The sequence below is a fragment of the Copadichromis virginalis genome, linkage group LG20 (genome assembly GCF_057382275.1).
Source record: "Copadichromis virginalis isolate Kocher_CV1m ecotype Utaka linkage group LG20, C_Virginalis_male_GT1.1, whole genome shotgun sequence".
In the NCBI taxonomy this organism is placed as follows: domain Eukaryota; kingdom Metazoa; phylum Chordata; class Actinopteri; order Cichliformes; family Cichlidae; genus Copadichromis; species Copadichromis virginalis.
In genome coordinates, this window is record NC_140637.1 from 2525151 (window position 1) to 2539011 (window position 13861).

General features: G+C 41.7%; 1 protein-coding gene across 3 annotated transcripts in view; it reads right to left on the reverse strand.

Moving 5' to 3' along the window:
* The window catches only part of fmnl3 (formin-like 3), a 32068-nt gene extending 18329 nt beyond the window's left edge, over window positions 1–13739 (reverse strand). For all 3 annotated transcript variants that reach the window (XM_085444771.1, XM_085444772.1, XM_085444770.1), the window contains exon 1: window positions 13168–13739. In XM_085444771.1, coding sequence (XP_085300897.1) covers window positions 13168–13281 — 114 coding nt within the window. In that variant the 5' untranslated portion in view covers window positions 13282–13739. The remainder of the gene's footprint in view (window positions 1–13167) is intronic.
* Window positions 13740–13861: the final 122 nt, after the last annotated feature.

Consider the following 13861-nt stretch of genomic DNA (forward strand, 5'->3'; position numbering starts at 1 on the left):
AACCCATCCCACCAGGCCAGATGTGATGTTCACGCTGGCATGTTCCAGTGTGGAAAACAACACATACTTGTTTCTATGGTAGCAACTCAGTCACCAGAAGTGGTGGAAATATCGCACGAGAATATATTAAAATGACTTTTCCAAATCATTGCTCACTCCATCACAGCGTCATGAATCATTTTGTCCTTGCAAGCGCCAAATATGGAGGCAAATATGGTCCTGCCAGGACCATAAAGAGCTAATAATTTCTATACACGTTCACAGCTTTGTGATCACAGATTGCAGCACACATTCAAAAATAAGCGAAACAACTTTGAGCTGGCAGTGGATGCCCAAGAATAGCTATAAACAAGGTAAACTAAGAAAATGCAGGGCAGAGCTATAACAGGCTATCACCAGAGTGGAAAGCAGTGTGAAGATTTCACATATGGCTTATTTTGACTAACCCAAAATACCCACGCTGGAGAGAAAAAAGAAGTAACATGGGTACCAGATGTTCAGAATTACAAGAGGAATGTGTCCTGTTTGTAGTAGTAGTTTATAGTAGTAAACTTCTCTCATGTCTGACCCCCAAGCTGCTCTCTCCTCCTTTGCCTCTCCTGGGACAAGATTTACCTACAAGACCATCTTTAGGAAGGTCATAGATCTTCCACGTGTCTTTAATAAATGGTTTGTCTGAACTTTTTGGGTTTTTCCAAAAAACAGATCAATAATTTTTAATTTTTAATAAGACGGTTGTTCCAAATTGCCTCCTATCACTGTTCACTGATTAAAAACCGTTGTATATTTTTGAATAATAATCTACAGCTGGTCATCATGGGGCAAGAGAAATACGTATTTGTATATATTTATATTTGCTGGTCAGAGGATGAATTGAAATTTATTTTGATAATCGTAGAGATGACAAACATTAGCTTCTTATTTTGGAACGTTTTTGTGATTTTCTTAGACAAATAAACACATATGATTGACAGGATAGCTATCAAATGAATAATTGACGAACACAATCATAAGCAGCAGCCCTAATTTCCTTTATCGTACACTCTTCTGTGAAGGTAAGGTAAAGAGTTAAGCGAAATAGTCACGACTTTTCTATGGTCGCACGCTTCGGGTTGTACCCCGGCCCCAAAGCCGCCTTTGGTTTCTCAGTCAGTGCACATGAAAGTAGAGACAGGCTAAGAGCAGGGTCTCCTTTTTGTACTAATTTAATTCTGATTTACTGGAAAACATGCAGACCAGATGTATGCACAGATACTCCTTTTAGTAATGAAAAAATAAAAATAGGAACATAATTGATTATAGTTAAAAAAAAGAAAATATATTTCGCTAAAGACAAATTAATGACCAGAATCCCTCAACTCACCGAAAAGCTATTCTGAGCAATGAGGACACATCACGTACTGCTGTTTAATGATGTTCAACTGTCACCTGAAGCCTCGGGTACTATAAATAAATAGCAGTGTGAGCGACAGAGGGGCAAAAGGCGGAGGGAAAGTTTCCTTTCTGACCAGATTTGGGTAATTTGAGCCAAGTAACCCAATTTAGCTAATTTCATTTCACTTTCTCCCACAGTGATATTATCGCTCGCTTCCTGTGTTTAGAAGAAGCTAAAAGAAGCTAAAGGAGAGGGGGCAGGAGCCTTTTATAATTTCGAAATCACTGGAATGTTTTAAAGGGAAAATACTACAGCTATGCCAAAAATGTTTTGGCGCTCGTTGCCCACATATTCTCTCCTCCAGCATGGCCTTTCTTGTTTGACCTGAGACTGGCATGACAAAGGATTCAGTGTGGAGCTTTGTTTTGATTCGGTGCTGTGCCATTCCCATCCTTTGACATTTGAGCCAACTTTTTTCCTCTCACAGAAAACCGCTAACAATGGCTGGTGGGCAGGGTCAGTGTATGCCCTCTGGTGCTGTGTAAAGCAAAATCCAGCTGAACACAACACCGATACACTTCACAACCAGATGAACTAGTTCTATTGTCACTGCTATCTGACAAATCGTTAGGTCCCAAATGTGAGCAAAGGGTGGAGATTGCAAACACAGCCATTTTGATCTCAGTGCATTAAACTGTTAATTTACTGAGGTTAAATCAGTTAAATGGTAAAAAAAAAAAGTGAAATGCAGACACCATAACATAGATGTGCAAAAGTTCTGTCTTTAAAACATTTCTTTTGGTTTTCTTTAGTGTACATGACTGTAAAGTGAACAAATAAAGACGGAAAACTCGATGGTGCAGAGCAGAGGTCAGCCGTGAGGGGATAAATTCTGAAACAGGCATTTCCGTCATTAACAAAGGATGACAGAGGTTTTAAAGCGTCAACAGTTAAAGTAGTTCATGGGGTCATGTTTCTGGTTAAGAAGAGTCCAGGAAGTCCTAAGCAGAGCGCTCAAGTCACACACAGACCCCCACAAGTGAGGGGATGTTTTGAAGAGCCCATGGACCTTTGAGAAATTAGAGTCGCCAGGGCAACTCCGTCCTGCCCTACGCTGGACAGCTTCCTAATCCAAATGATTTACAATCGGCCCGATGTTACGTTATTGACCTGCAAGTCCCACCAGAAGTCCCCAGAGATACCAGTCTGAAAGCAGGACAAGATGTTTCCTCCACAGCTTTTCTCAGTTTCTCTCACACTTTCAGTTGGGATAGCGCGTCACACCAGTGTGCACAAAACTAAAAGATTTTTAATTGGAGAGCTCTGCTTGTGGAATTTCCTCAACTTGTTTGTTCTTGCAGAGGACAACATGCTGCTCATAAGTTGTTCCCAGGTACGCAACAGACGTTTACTCTGTAAGTCACTGGTGCTAAAAACATGGTGCAGGATAAACTGCTCTTTTTTTTTTTTTTTGAGTTGTCTGATAATATGGATTTAAATTAGCAACCCTGCAGTTTGAGAGCAAGACTGCCAGCTCTCAGGCTTACTTGTGGTTCCTAGAGTTTCTAAAAGTAGAATGGGAGGCCAAGCCTTCAGCTATCAGGCCTCGGTCCTGTGGAACCAGCTCTTCAGGATTCAGGAGACAGACACCCTCTCTAGTTTTGAGATTAGCCCCAAAAATTTCCTCATTTTTAATAAAGGTTATAGTTAAGGCTGGACCAGGTGGCCCTGAACCATCCTTTAGTTACACTGCTATAGGTTCAGACTGCTGCAAGACTTGATGTGATGGACTGAACACTTCTTCTCCACTCCCCACATGTTTATATATCATGGCAGCATGTCATTACATTTTTGTCATCTCTTTCCCTTAGTCTGTGTTTTGTCCTGTCTCCCTATGCTCTTTTTTTTCTTTTCGCTTCTCTTCTGTCTCTTCTCTTTCCCTTCACCCCCCAGCCAGTCGTGGCAGATGGTTGCACCTCCCTGACTGTGGTTCTGCTGGAGGTTTCTCCCTGTTAAAAGACAGTTTTACCTTTCTGTCTGTACTGTAGGGTCTTTATCTTATGGTGTAAAACACCCTGAGATGACTGTTGTTGTGATTTGGCGCTTTATACTTTTTTAACTGAAATAAGTGACTTACTAAGAAGATACATTCAGTGTGATTCTTTCTTTTGTGGTCTGTCGGTGGGATGGAAATGCAGAGTCTGTGTCTTTTATCTGCTTTGATAGGTTTACACAGAGCAGACAGTTATCATCATCTCACAGGAAAATGAGTGGGTGGCTAAGGAGCTCACTGTCGTAGTTCAAACATGGAGGCCCAGACGGCCCTCGTTCCCCCCAACCTGTCTGTCTGGTCATCAGGGTGGGGTCCAGGAAAACGGGATCTGTGGCTTAACTCAATTGCTACCATAATCAGGGCCGACGACACACTGACCCTATTGCAGGACAAAGCAAGGACTTTTTAAAAATATGTCTCTGCATAACAGTTGTTTCACAACGGCCAGTCAATGACCTTCAACAGATTCTACTAAAACTAATCAGCTACTTACTCTTACTGTTCATGAAGCCATCGATCATTAAATCATGCACTTTACTTCATATGTGCATTCTTGTTGTCTTATTCTTCAGTTTTCTCTGTGCAAACTCTTGCTCCCAAGCAACACAGCTGTATATGAACAAGAGACATCCTTCAATAATCCAGTAACACAAGGAAGATAATGAAACAGCCAATAAGGGTAAGATAAGACCTGGTCCTCATTATTAAAAGGTGCTGTGTGAGGAGGGTGGTAACAGGCAAACTACTGACTGTTACATCCAGCAAGGGGGCAAAGAAAGCACAATGAATAAAGAACCTGGCACAAGAGTGTTTCCCTTAAGCTTATTAAATGCATAGCTTAGATTTAAAGTGATACTCGGAATCCTACTGTACCAGAATATGCTGGACACAGTTCAAGATAAATGTCTCCTTCAGAGGTTTAAAAAAACCTGACTACATCCGAAGTGAACGCGAACATACAGAACCAAATGGATAATTGCCTAACATATTATACTTGTCATACACATGAAATAGAGTTCTACAAGCCAGAATTGTTTATAAGACATGTGGTAAAAGCATAAACCAGACTGGCTGTTTGTGACACAGCCTGTAGCTTTTTATTAATGAATGTCGCTGCCTGGGCTATTGTTGAAGTCCTCCCTTTTTCTTGGTAGGGAAGCACAATAAGAGGAGACAGGATGAGTGGCTCAGCTGTTGTCGTCACTGGGCTGCAGACACTTCCTCAACTCTTCAGGAAATCAAAAACTGCCCTGGGTATTTTTAAATTTGTTGTGTAGCTGTGTAATTGGAGCCTGACCAGTATGTAATGTTTGGAGCTAGTAGCAATATTTGGGGAAGTAAAAACAATTCCACGATCAATATAATGGGTTTAAAAAAAATGTATATGTTCTATTGAAAAGAGATCATGAAGGGAAATCATTTAATTACTTTCCAGCAATCTGTTTAAAAACTACTTTGCGACTTAATGTGAAGATCCCGCTTGACTGCATCAATGTCAGCTTACTCGTCTACATAAACTGGAGTCAGATTAGCGCTGCTGAAACACTCTTAAATTTACATTAAGTATTTTTTCTGCATTGTATTCTGCACAATTTTTTTTTTTTAAATAAAAGTAACCTTTTGGTTTCAGCATCTTTCAGCAGGACATATCACAAATGCCGATATTTCTGATTGGCCGGTACTCATCCAATATATCGGTCGGTCTTGGTCTACATGTAAAACAAACATTTGTCTTCTACTGCATATTCACTCAAACAATGTATTTACGTATGCAGGTAAAGCTTAACTGATTTGACAGGAAGAGGAGCAGAGTGTGAGAAAACACTGCCCCCCTTTGTCTACGAGATATCTGATCACCTGTCGCTCTTTTTGCAAGGTAACCCAAACCGGGCAAGCGCAACAATGCGTAGGTCCTGCACAAAGATCCTGAAAGACAGAGGGGCCAACAAACCAGCTGCTACCAGTTCTACCAAACACACACTGAAAAGAGGAGGGACAAAGAGTGGAGAGGGGGAGATGCATTTTCTTGAAGGCAGGGCAGCAAAAGTTCTTGGGGTCAGTGCCCCTCCCTGCTCGCCGCTCATGATGGTGGTTTGTGTTTACAAAGTAAATATGAGCAGGCACAGTCACAAGCTTCTTATTAAGACATTAATGTAACAGGTAGGGCAAAGCACCTCGTTTATGTGGAAACACGGTCTCGACAGGCAAACCACATTCTCACTATGCAAAACCTAGAGCGTGTATTTTAAGTGAAGACACAAATACGGAAATCACCTGCAACTGCTTTCGATTTTCCAACACTTAATCAATACAGTTAGAACCTTCTCTTCTTAATTCCCCTTTATGTATAACTAGTTCGAGAAGATTAAAGCCTAATCTCAAAACCCATTCATCTATAACGCCACAAAACCGAGAAAAGCAGCTGATTCTCATTTATGTGTTAGGCTGGAAATAGAAGTAGACGCCATTTCAATTTGATAAATGACAAAAAACAATTAAATTATTATCAGATTGATTCTTGATTTCTCTATTTCTACACACATAAGGCACATAAGAACAGACAGATTCACTGGCTGAAAAGCATTGTGTTAAATCCCCATTAGATGAAGACTTAAAGGCAACAGTTTGCAGCTGTGGTGTAATATTTTCAGCCTCTTTCGCACTTATCTGTCCTCATTCTAGTCACCGGCCTTCCCATCTTTAGCCCGAACACTCTCCAAACCCTCCCTTCTTCGTCATTGACCTCTGGCTCAGTCTGCTGAGAGATATAACTTTCCCTCCAATCTGCTTTTCACAACACTCAACAAAATAACAGGAAATTGGAGAAATGCCATTTCCAGTTCATAAACCCGGAGCTACCTCCCAGAACCCCTTTGTTAACCTGATTATTTAAGCAGTGGTGCAGCGGTGATCGACAGCAGTGATAGCTGGGTTGAAATGAAAGGCCTTTATCATCACAGACTTCTTTGAAGGCTGATTCACAGTCAGAGCCTGAGATAACAGCAAAAATGTCCTGAGCTCAAGGTCATCTTAAAGACAGATGTTCCAAACGGTTCAAATATGACCTCATGTGCAACGCAAACTTGTTTACAGGTCTCCAGGAAGTTGTTGTGTTCCAAAACAACAGTGATGTAAAATGACTGCAGCAGCACCGATATTGTACAGTTTATTTACCGTATCTAGGAAATGCGACCACAAAGATATGAGTGATGTAAGAAGACACAAAAAAAAATACAGCAATTAGCCATTAATCGGAAGCAGGAGATTATTGCTGTGGAGAAAATATCCTGTTAGTTCACCCTGTGAGTTCATGCAAGAGCTGTGAGCACACCAGCCAACAGGGTATATACACAGTGAATGCCAGGAATGCAGGTGCATGAAGGCTTCAATAACTCATGCCAGTGTGGCCTTTAAACACAATGCCCAGCCCAAATCTGAGCCTGAGCTATGGAGAAACATTTCAAAGTTTTCTGAATCAGACCAATACTTGGAGGAATTGCTTCCTCAAAGGGAAGGTTATGTTTTAAGAAGAAGTGGTGCAAATAAAATAAAGCAGAAGCAAAACCAATACAAAATCAAGACTCCCATCAATAACCGTAACTATTAAGAAAGTTTCCCATTGTTTCTCAATATGACTTCATTAAGTTCAGACGTAACATAAAAACAGAACTGTGATCGTAAGAAATGAGCACATTAAGGAAGATTACTAAATGACACTGAAGCTGAGCACGAGACATTATTCATCATGTTACTAAGGCAGGTCTATACCAGAGACAGCATCAAGCTGTACTTCCTAGCATCTGTTTAAAAAAAAGTATAGCTGCAAGGTCAGGGTTCCCACTGTACTGAAAAGGAAACCACTTCTTCAACCTACAGCCCTGGTGCAGCTGCGTTAGCGGCACATGCAATCCCCCCCCCCCCCCCCCCCCCCAAAAAAAAAACATTTAAATAAAAAAATTAATAAGTAAACTGCTTGTACAGAATAGTATAGTATTTTGGGGCAATACTTATTTGAACTATCAGTAAGTTAGCTAAATGTGAAGCTGAAGCGAGCAGAGGGTTAGCTTGACGTAACCAAATAGCTAACGTGGTTCTGTCACCACAACACTTCATTTTTATTCGTGTAACACATTAATAAGAAAACCTCAAAGCCTTTTGACTTTATAGAGACTTGTACTGTGCAAAAGTCTTGAGCCACCCCTCGTGTCTGTATATTTTGTTTCCAGGGAGCCAGACCTTTTTTTCTAATTACGTAAGCTAGTTAACAGCCTTTTTCACAGTACTGTACATGCTTTAAAACAAAATAGCCTCTTAGACTTAATCCTTTTTATGGTATTTATGCTAACAACCCTTATCTGTGGGGTCAGTATTCACATATAGCTCTAAGCAAGCATTGAGCCAAGTGACCAAAATGCCAACTTTTTCTTAAAAAATCTGATCTGATCTATATGTACATATTATATCACCCAGCTGTAACTTAACCCTTGCTTTCCAAAATAACTACAAGGAGAGAATAAGTGAAGCAGTAAAGTCCTGAACCAGACTGGAGAACTGTAGCCTCAGGGTGCAGAGAGCCAGGTGGATAGCCTTGTGCTGATCCCCCCACCCCACCTGCTTGGCTGCACTAGGACTAAGTTATTAGTGTGTACTCAATTCCCATAATCCCTTTCTTTCTGAGACAGAGTGGTGGGTGGCTGAGCCAGATGTATATAATTAATGCAGCTTTTCCTTCTGAGAAAAGAAGCAATGTGGAATTGGGATATCAGGCAAATAAAAAAACTCAAATTATCATCAAACACATTAAAATGATTTAGGTTTTATGTCTGATAAACACATCAATCAGCTTGAATCTATTAGTTCCTCTTAAGTGGAATCCAGCAGACACTACGGCTTCCCTTAGATCTTCCCCATCAAGAAACAGTGATGTAAGACATGGCACTGGAGTTACATTGTCAGCATTTCACTACATCTGACAAATGACACAGATCTAACCTTCTCTTTAGTTTTCCCAACATTTGCTGCTGCTTAATCTCAAAACCTCTTTCATGAGCAATCAAAAGACGAAAGAAAAACTGCAACAGCACATCCACGCATGACGCAACTTGATGTCAGCATTTAATAGACACGGGGAGCTGAGCGGAGCAAGATGAATGGTTTAGGGCGGTTTCCAGCGCAATCAAGAAGTGAAAATAATCCTGCACTGCTCCTGTAACAGCTCTTAAAGATGTGTGCGGCGTTTAAAGATGTTGGTAAAGCCATTATAACCAAGAACAGTGGCAGGCCGCCAGTTCAAAGGGAATTTTCCTCCTTTTGAGGTCTCCTGTGGCCTCAGCCTAGACCAGGCCACAGGAATCCAGCAGTGGATTGGTGCACAAACCTGGAACCTTAAAAGATCCCAGGCTTTGAAATGCCACTCACTCATCTCACATTATTTTTATAAAGACAGAGTCATATGGAGAAAGTTACTGTGCAGGGCAAAGCCACACCGAGAGTGAGTTTGGGGAACGGGAAGGTAGGAAACACTGACTGGGTGAGTGAATGAGAGGCTCCATATCCATCTGGAATTGCACAAAACCAAGGATAAGTGAGAGTTACCAAGGACAAAGAGGGGGTAAAAGGAGCCAAAACTATTAAAAGAATTCTACCAATGACCAAGATATAATTTTACAAATATGGCTTTGATGTATTTACACTTGTCTGTCTGTGGGGTCTACAAAGATCTGTATCGCAAGCTTAACTTAATGGCAACGTTATGCACCAGTAGCAGCATGGAGGGAACACAGTTCTCATTGTAAGGCAAACCAACCACAACTACCACTGGCTACAATGCAATTTCCCCTGTAAAATACAGGAAGAAAATACCAGGCAGCTGTTTCCAGCCGCACAAAACTGGGCTGAAACTGTTTCTGAAGATGCTGGACAAAAGAGAGGAGATGGAATGAGAAGATGCTTTTAACACATGCAGCCGGTTAAACCTGACCCAGGCATTTTATTAGCAGACGGCATGAACTAGTCGAGGCCAACCCAGGGGTCTCGCCCCTCCTCCACCGCCTTCAACAATCTACAGTAGAGAAATTCTGTTAAAGTCATTAGCCCACGCATATTACTACGCTCGCAAAGGCTGCTGAGCCCATGACATCATTATGGGCTGCTGTCATTCCAGTGGGATGTCTGTGAGCTCTGTCTGAGAGAGAGTTGGGCAGTCCCAACCATTTGCACCAGCATGCCATCATGAAGCATAGAAAACACAGTGGTCCAGAGGAGGAGAAATTACCCATTTCAAAATATCCATTTATGGAGCGCTGAAGCTGAAGCGAAGCCAGTTATGTCTCTGCAAACAAATGCTGAAGAAAGAAATCAGCTCAGCTTAGAAAGAGTGATGTGAAGTGTCTCAGATGCTTGGCACATGCGGTATGATAGTATGGGAAGTGCACCTTGGGATCCAGCCCCAGACAGCCAAGCCATGAGGTTGCCTTCCAGAAGAGCTCTAACTGCAAAATCAGGAGCCTTTGATGTAGCGCTATCTCACAACAAACAGCTAGCAGGGCCGAGAGAAAAGCACTGTCTGATAAGGACTTGAATATATAGAAGAACGTTGCACTTTCCCACAAAGTAAAGGAAATGTGGAGCTATTATGGGCCAGAGTGAGGTGGAGGCTGGAGAGGTTGAAAACTTTTCCCACTCGAAAACACAACTGAAATGTTGAGTCTACTGCTCCATGCATAGAAATCATCTGCTCTGCACGGCAGAACATAATAACAGGGACCGATTTGTGCTGCAGTACTTTCAAACAGCTAGACTTTTCCTAGGCAGGATGTGTTGATAAAAAAAATACCCAAAAAGTGTTTTTATATGTGAAAGACGAGTGAAGTTCTTTTTATTCTGACTTTTTTTTTTTTTTTTAACAGCCACTCACTTCATAAAGAAGTTATCTGCATCAAAGGGACATGCCGTGGGCTGTCGTAGTAGAGCTTGTAGCATAGCACAGTGTGTAATTGTCGTAATAGCTGAGATATAGCACAGCATTCAAAATCAGGGGCTGAATGGCTTCTTGCTGCGTTAGTCTCCTCATACGAGAGCTTCGCTCCGTGGCTGCTGATTGCTCTGGCAAGCAAATAATGGCTTCATTCCAGAAACATGGAAGGTCCAAGAAAGAGACCGTCTGAGTGATGCTGCGAGGATCCACTCACATCTTCGGTGCTTGATGCTGTAATTAGGGCCTTAGACAGCTGAAAGTCAGAGCTGGGTGTGGTAATGTTGAAAATGTGGAGTGAGGAGCACAAAATAAGCACCCATGGGAAATTAGGATGCTACTGTTTGACAAGGAAAATAAATAGAAACAGAAAAAAGTCTAAATTTTAGATCTTGGATTACTCAGATTTCAGCTGAATGCTGTTATGTGTCAGTATGATAGGCAAGGAGCCAGGCGGAGGTGGAAGAAGTATTCAAACAAGCAGTTTAAAGAAGTCCTGTGAGTAATACACTGTGACTAAAACAGTTAGGAAGGAAACATGTCCTGGTGATCGTTCCAGTACCAAAGTTCCCGTCAAATGTTGTCTCAGATACAGTGCTGTGCAGAAGTCTTGAGCCACCCCTTACTTCTTTATAAATGGCTAGGAACATAGGAAACGGACATAAATGAGAATGCAGTATATAAGGCAAAAGATTTTGTGCAATTCTAAAGAGTTTGAAAGTCAATATTGGTAAGTTGTCTTCATGAATATTTATCCAGGCGTCTTCCTGGTTGTTTCAAAGCTCTTCTTTGGTTGTTGGCTGCTTTTTGTTTTTATTCCATGACAGAACTCTCCAGTGTGTTAACAGTGGCTGTAGACACCGCTGTAAAGACCTGTTGCAGCTGATTTTCAGTCCACTTCTTGTGCAATTTGGCTGAGCTGAAAGCCCAGGTGCATCTCTCAGGTCACGACTCAAACACGTGACTTCCACATGTTTCAGAGAGTTTTTAGGCCTGCAACTTTTCCACCTGTTTTCTCAATTTTTCTAAGATCACGTTGCACATTATGGTGAATGTTTTCAGCTTTTAGCTCTTTTGGGATCACCTTAATGATGCAAAAATACTGTTTTATGCCTGTGAGACTGTTATGTTTGGCATTTTTTATAGATTCAACCAATGAACCAACCTGGAGAAATATTGTTCAAGACAGCTTTAAAAATGGCAACAACGTCAGGTTACTTGGAAGCAAAATATACAAAAATTAGAGATGGCTCGAGACTTTTACTGTGTTACTATGACAAAAGTGGACTGAAGTAAAATCTTCATTTGAACCCTCATCACGGCCTCAATATTATATCATACTATAAGGACTGCATGTTGACATGATTTGCGACCAGCACACCCGGGCTGTCCCATCTAAACTCAAAGTTTACTGGCTTCCTTGTTAAGATGAGAGGGCTGTCACCACTCAAGCACGACAATGTTTAAGTCTGACATGGTTGAACAGCAATCTCACAAGATGCATGCAGGAAACGAAAGTTTCAGACCAAGTTTTGCACATTAACCCTGATAAAACCACAACTTGTTGCCACTACTCTTTGAGTTTGTTAAACTGAATTAAAACGTTAAGTAAATGCCGTGAAAGAGATTAAGGGGGATTCTCTGACAATTTGGAAAACTTTTAAGAGTAAGAGGCTTTACATAAAAAGAAAATTGAATTTAAAAAAAAAGATGGACGGATGGAAACATATGTTTTCTTATTTTTTCATCAGAACAATACGAGACTTTTTGTGGAATCCCCAAATTAAAACTGTATAGTCAAAGTCGAGCTGCTGGCTGATCACATTCCGCCCACCTAAGTGGAAAAAACCCCCAAACAAAACCCAAATTTTCATTAAAGCATCTCCTCTTCGCTTCAGCGCATGAATAATGAAGGAATCTAGACACGCGATCGTGCTTGAAAGAGAAAGTAGCCGTAAAGTCCCGCTTTGTGATGTGCTGAACGCTGAAATGCCCCCTCTGACGCATAAATGACACCCTGTCATCCTTGTTCGACTCCGCTGATCGACAGGGAGGTGGGTGTCGACGGTGCGCTCGCTATTACAAAGCGTCTAAACGCCTAAACTCGGGCCTGATGTGGAGGGTGTAGGGAGGTAGGAAAGGGGAGGATACTTCGGGTGTGGGAGTTTTGGGGGAATTCAGAAAATGTTGTTTTTTAGATGAGTCGCCTGCAGCGAGAGGGGCTAAACTAAATAAACGCAGAATGCTGTGATGTTCTCCGTCAAGGATATGCAGGAAAATGTCCTCCATCCTGTAGAGGAGAGGGGGGGAAATCCCGTTTACCTCTCCCCCTACCAAACACCACCACCTCCACCACTCTCGCCATGCCGCGCTCAGTATGTGCCACTTCAGCCAAACGCTGAGTTGTCTGACTTTTGGAGAGACAAAAGAACCGCAGGAGTGGGGAGAGAATGAGGGGCGGGACGGTTCATTTAATACATCAGCAGCTCATAATGGTCCATAATAGTCCAAATAAATAAACAAATAAACAATAAATAACAAATAAACAAAAAAGAGCAAGAAATAAACTTTTTTTCATATATAGAAAGAACAAGACAGTCCACTATATGGGTTGTTAATAACTGTGATCCAGTGCTTTAAGGGAAAATAAACCCACTACCGACAAGTTTAAAAGCTCAACAAGTTTAAAAGCAAAACACAGACAGCTACTACTCGATTATTCGACCGCACCGTGGCAAAAGTGCGGTTATTAGCCCGTTAACTTACCAAAACAATGGCAAATTTCTCCTCCAGCTCGGTGGGGTCAGGCATGGGCACCTTCAGAGGCATGATGTGCTGCTTCATCTCCGACTGGCCGTCCACACTCTCTATATTACCCATTTTAATGCCTTATCCTGCCGTCGACTTGAAACTTGCCTCAGCTTCTTACGGCGACAAGAATAATCCAAGTAAAAGAAGCAAAAAGAAAGAAATCTCCAAAGTATTCCGAGAGTCTCATCCGCGATTTAATCCGAATAATCCACTTCTCTCCAAAAACAGATTATTGAAGAAAAAAGAAGAAGAAAAAAGCTGACACTGCAGTAGTCCCTAAATGCCATTTACCCCTAATCACGCGTTTAAGTTGACAGTGTTTGACTCTAGTCTCTTTTTTAAAAGTAAGAGTGCAGCTGCTTCATCTTCCAGAAAGTAGCCTCTGTCTTGCCTGGCCAATCCATTACTTACAGCGAATTTTCCCCAATGACAGATAACTTTCAAAACCCGACCGACAGTTACTTTTAGGTGCTGCTCAACTTTCTTGGCTCCGACGTGTTTCCATTCATTATTGTTGTGTGATCCTGATTAAGGTCTTTGCTGTTGCCTCCACTCAGAGCTCAGGGTTTTCTTCTAGAGTCCTGCCCGCATTGGGGGTGGCATGCCTCCTGTTGGTCTGACTGCATGTCAGTCATTGCAATCTGTCTCC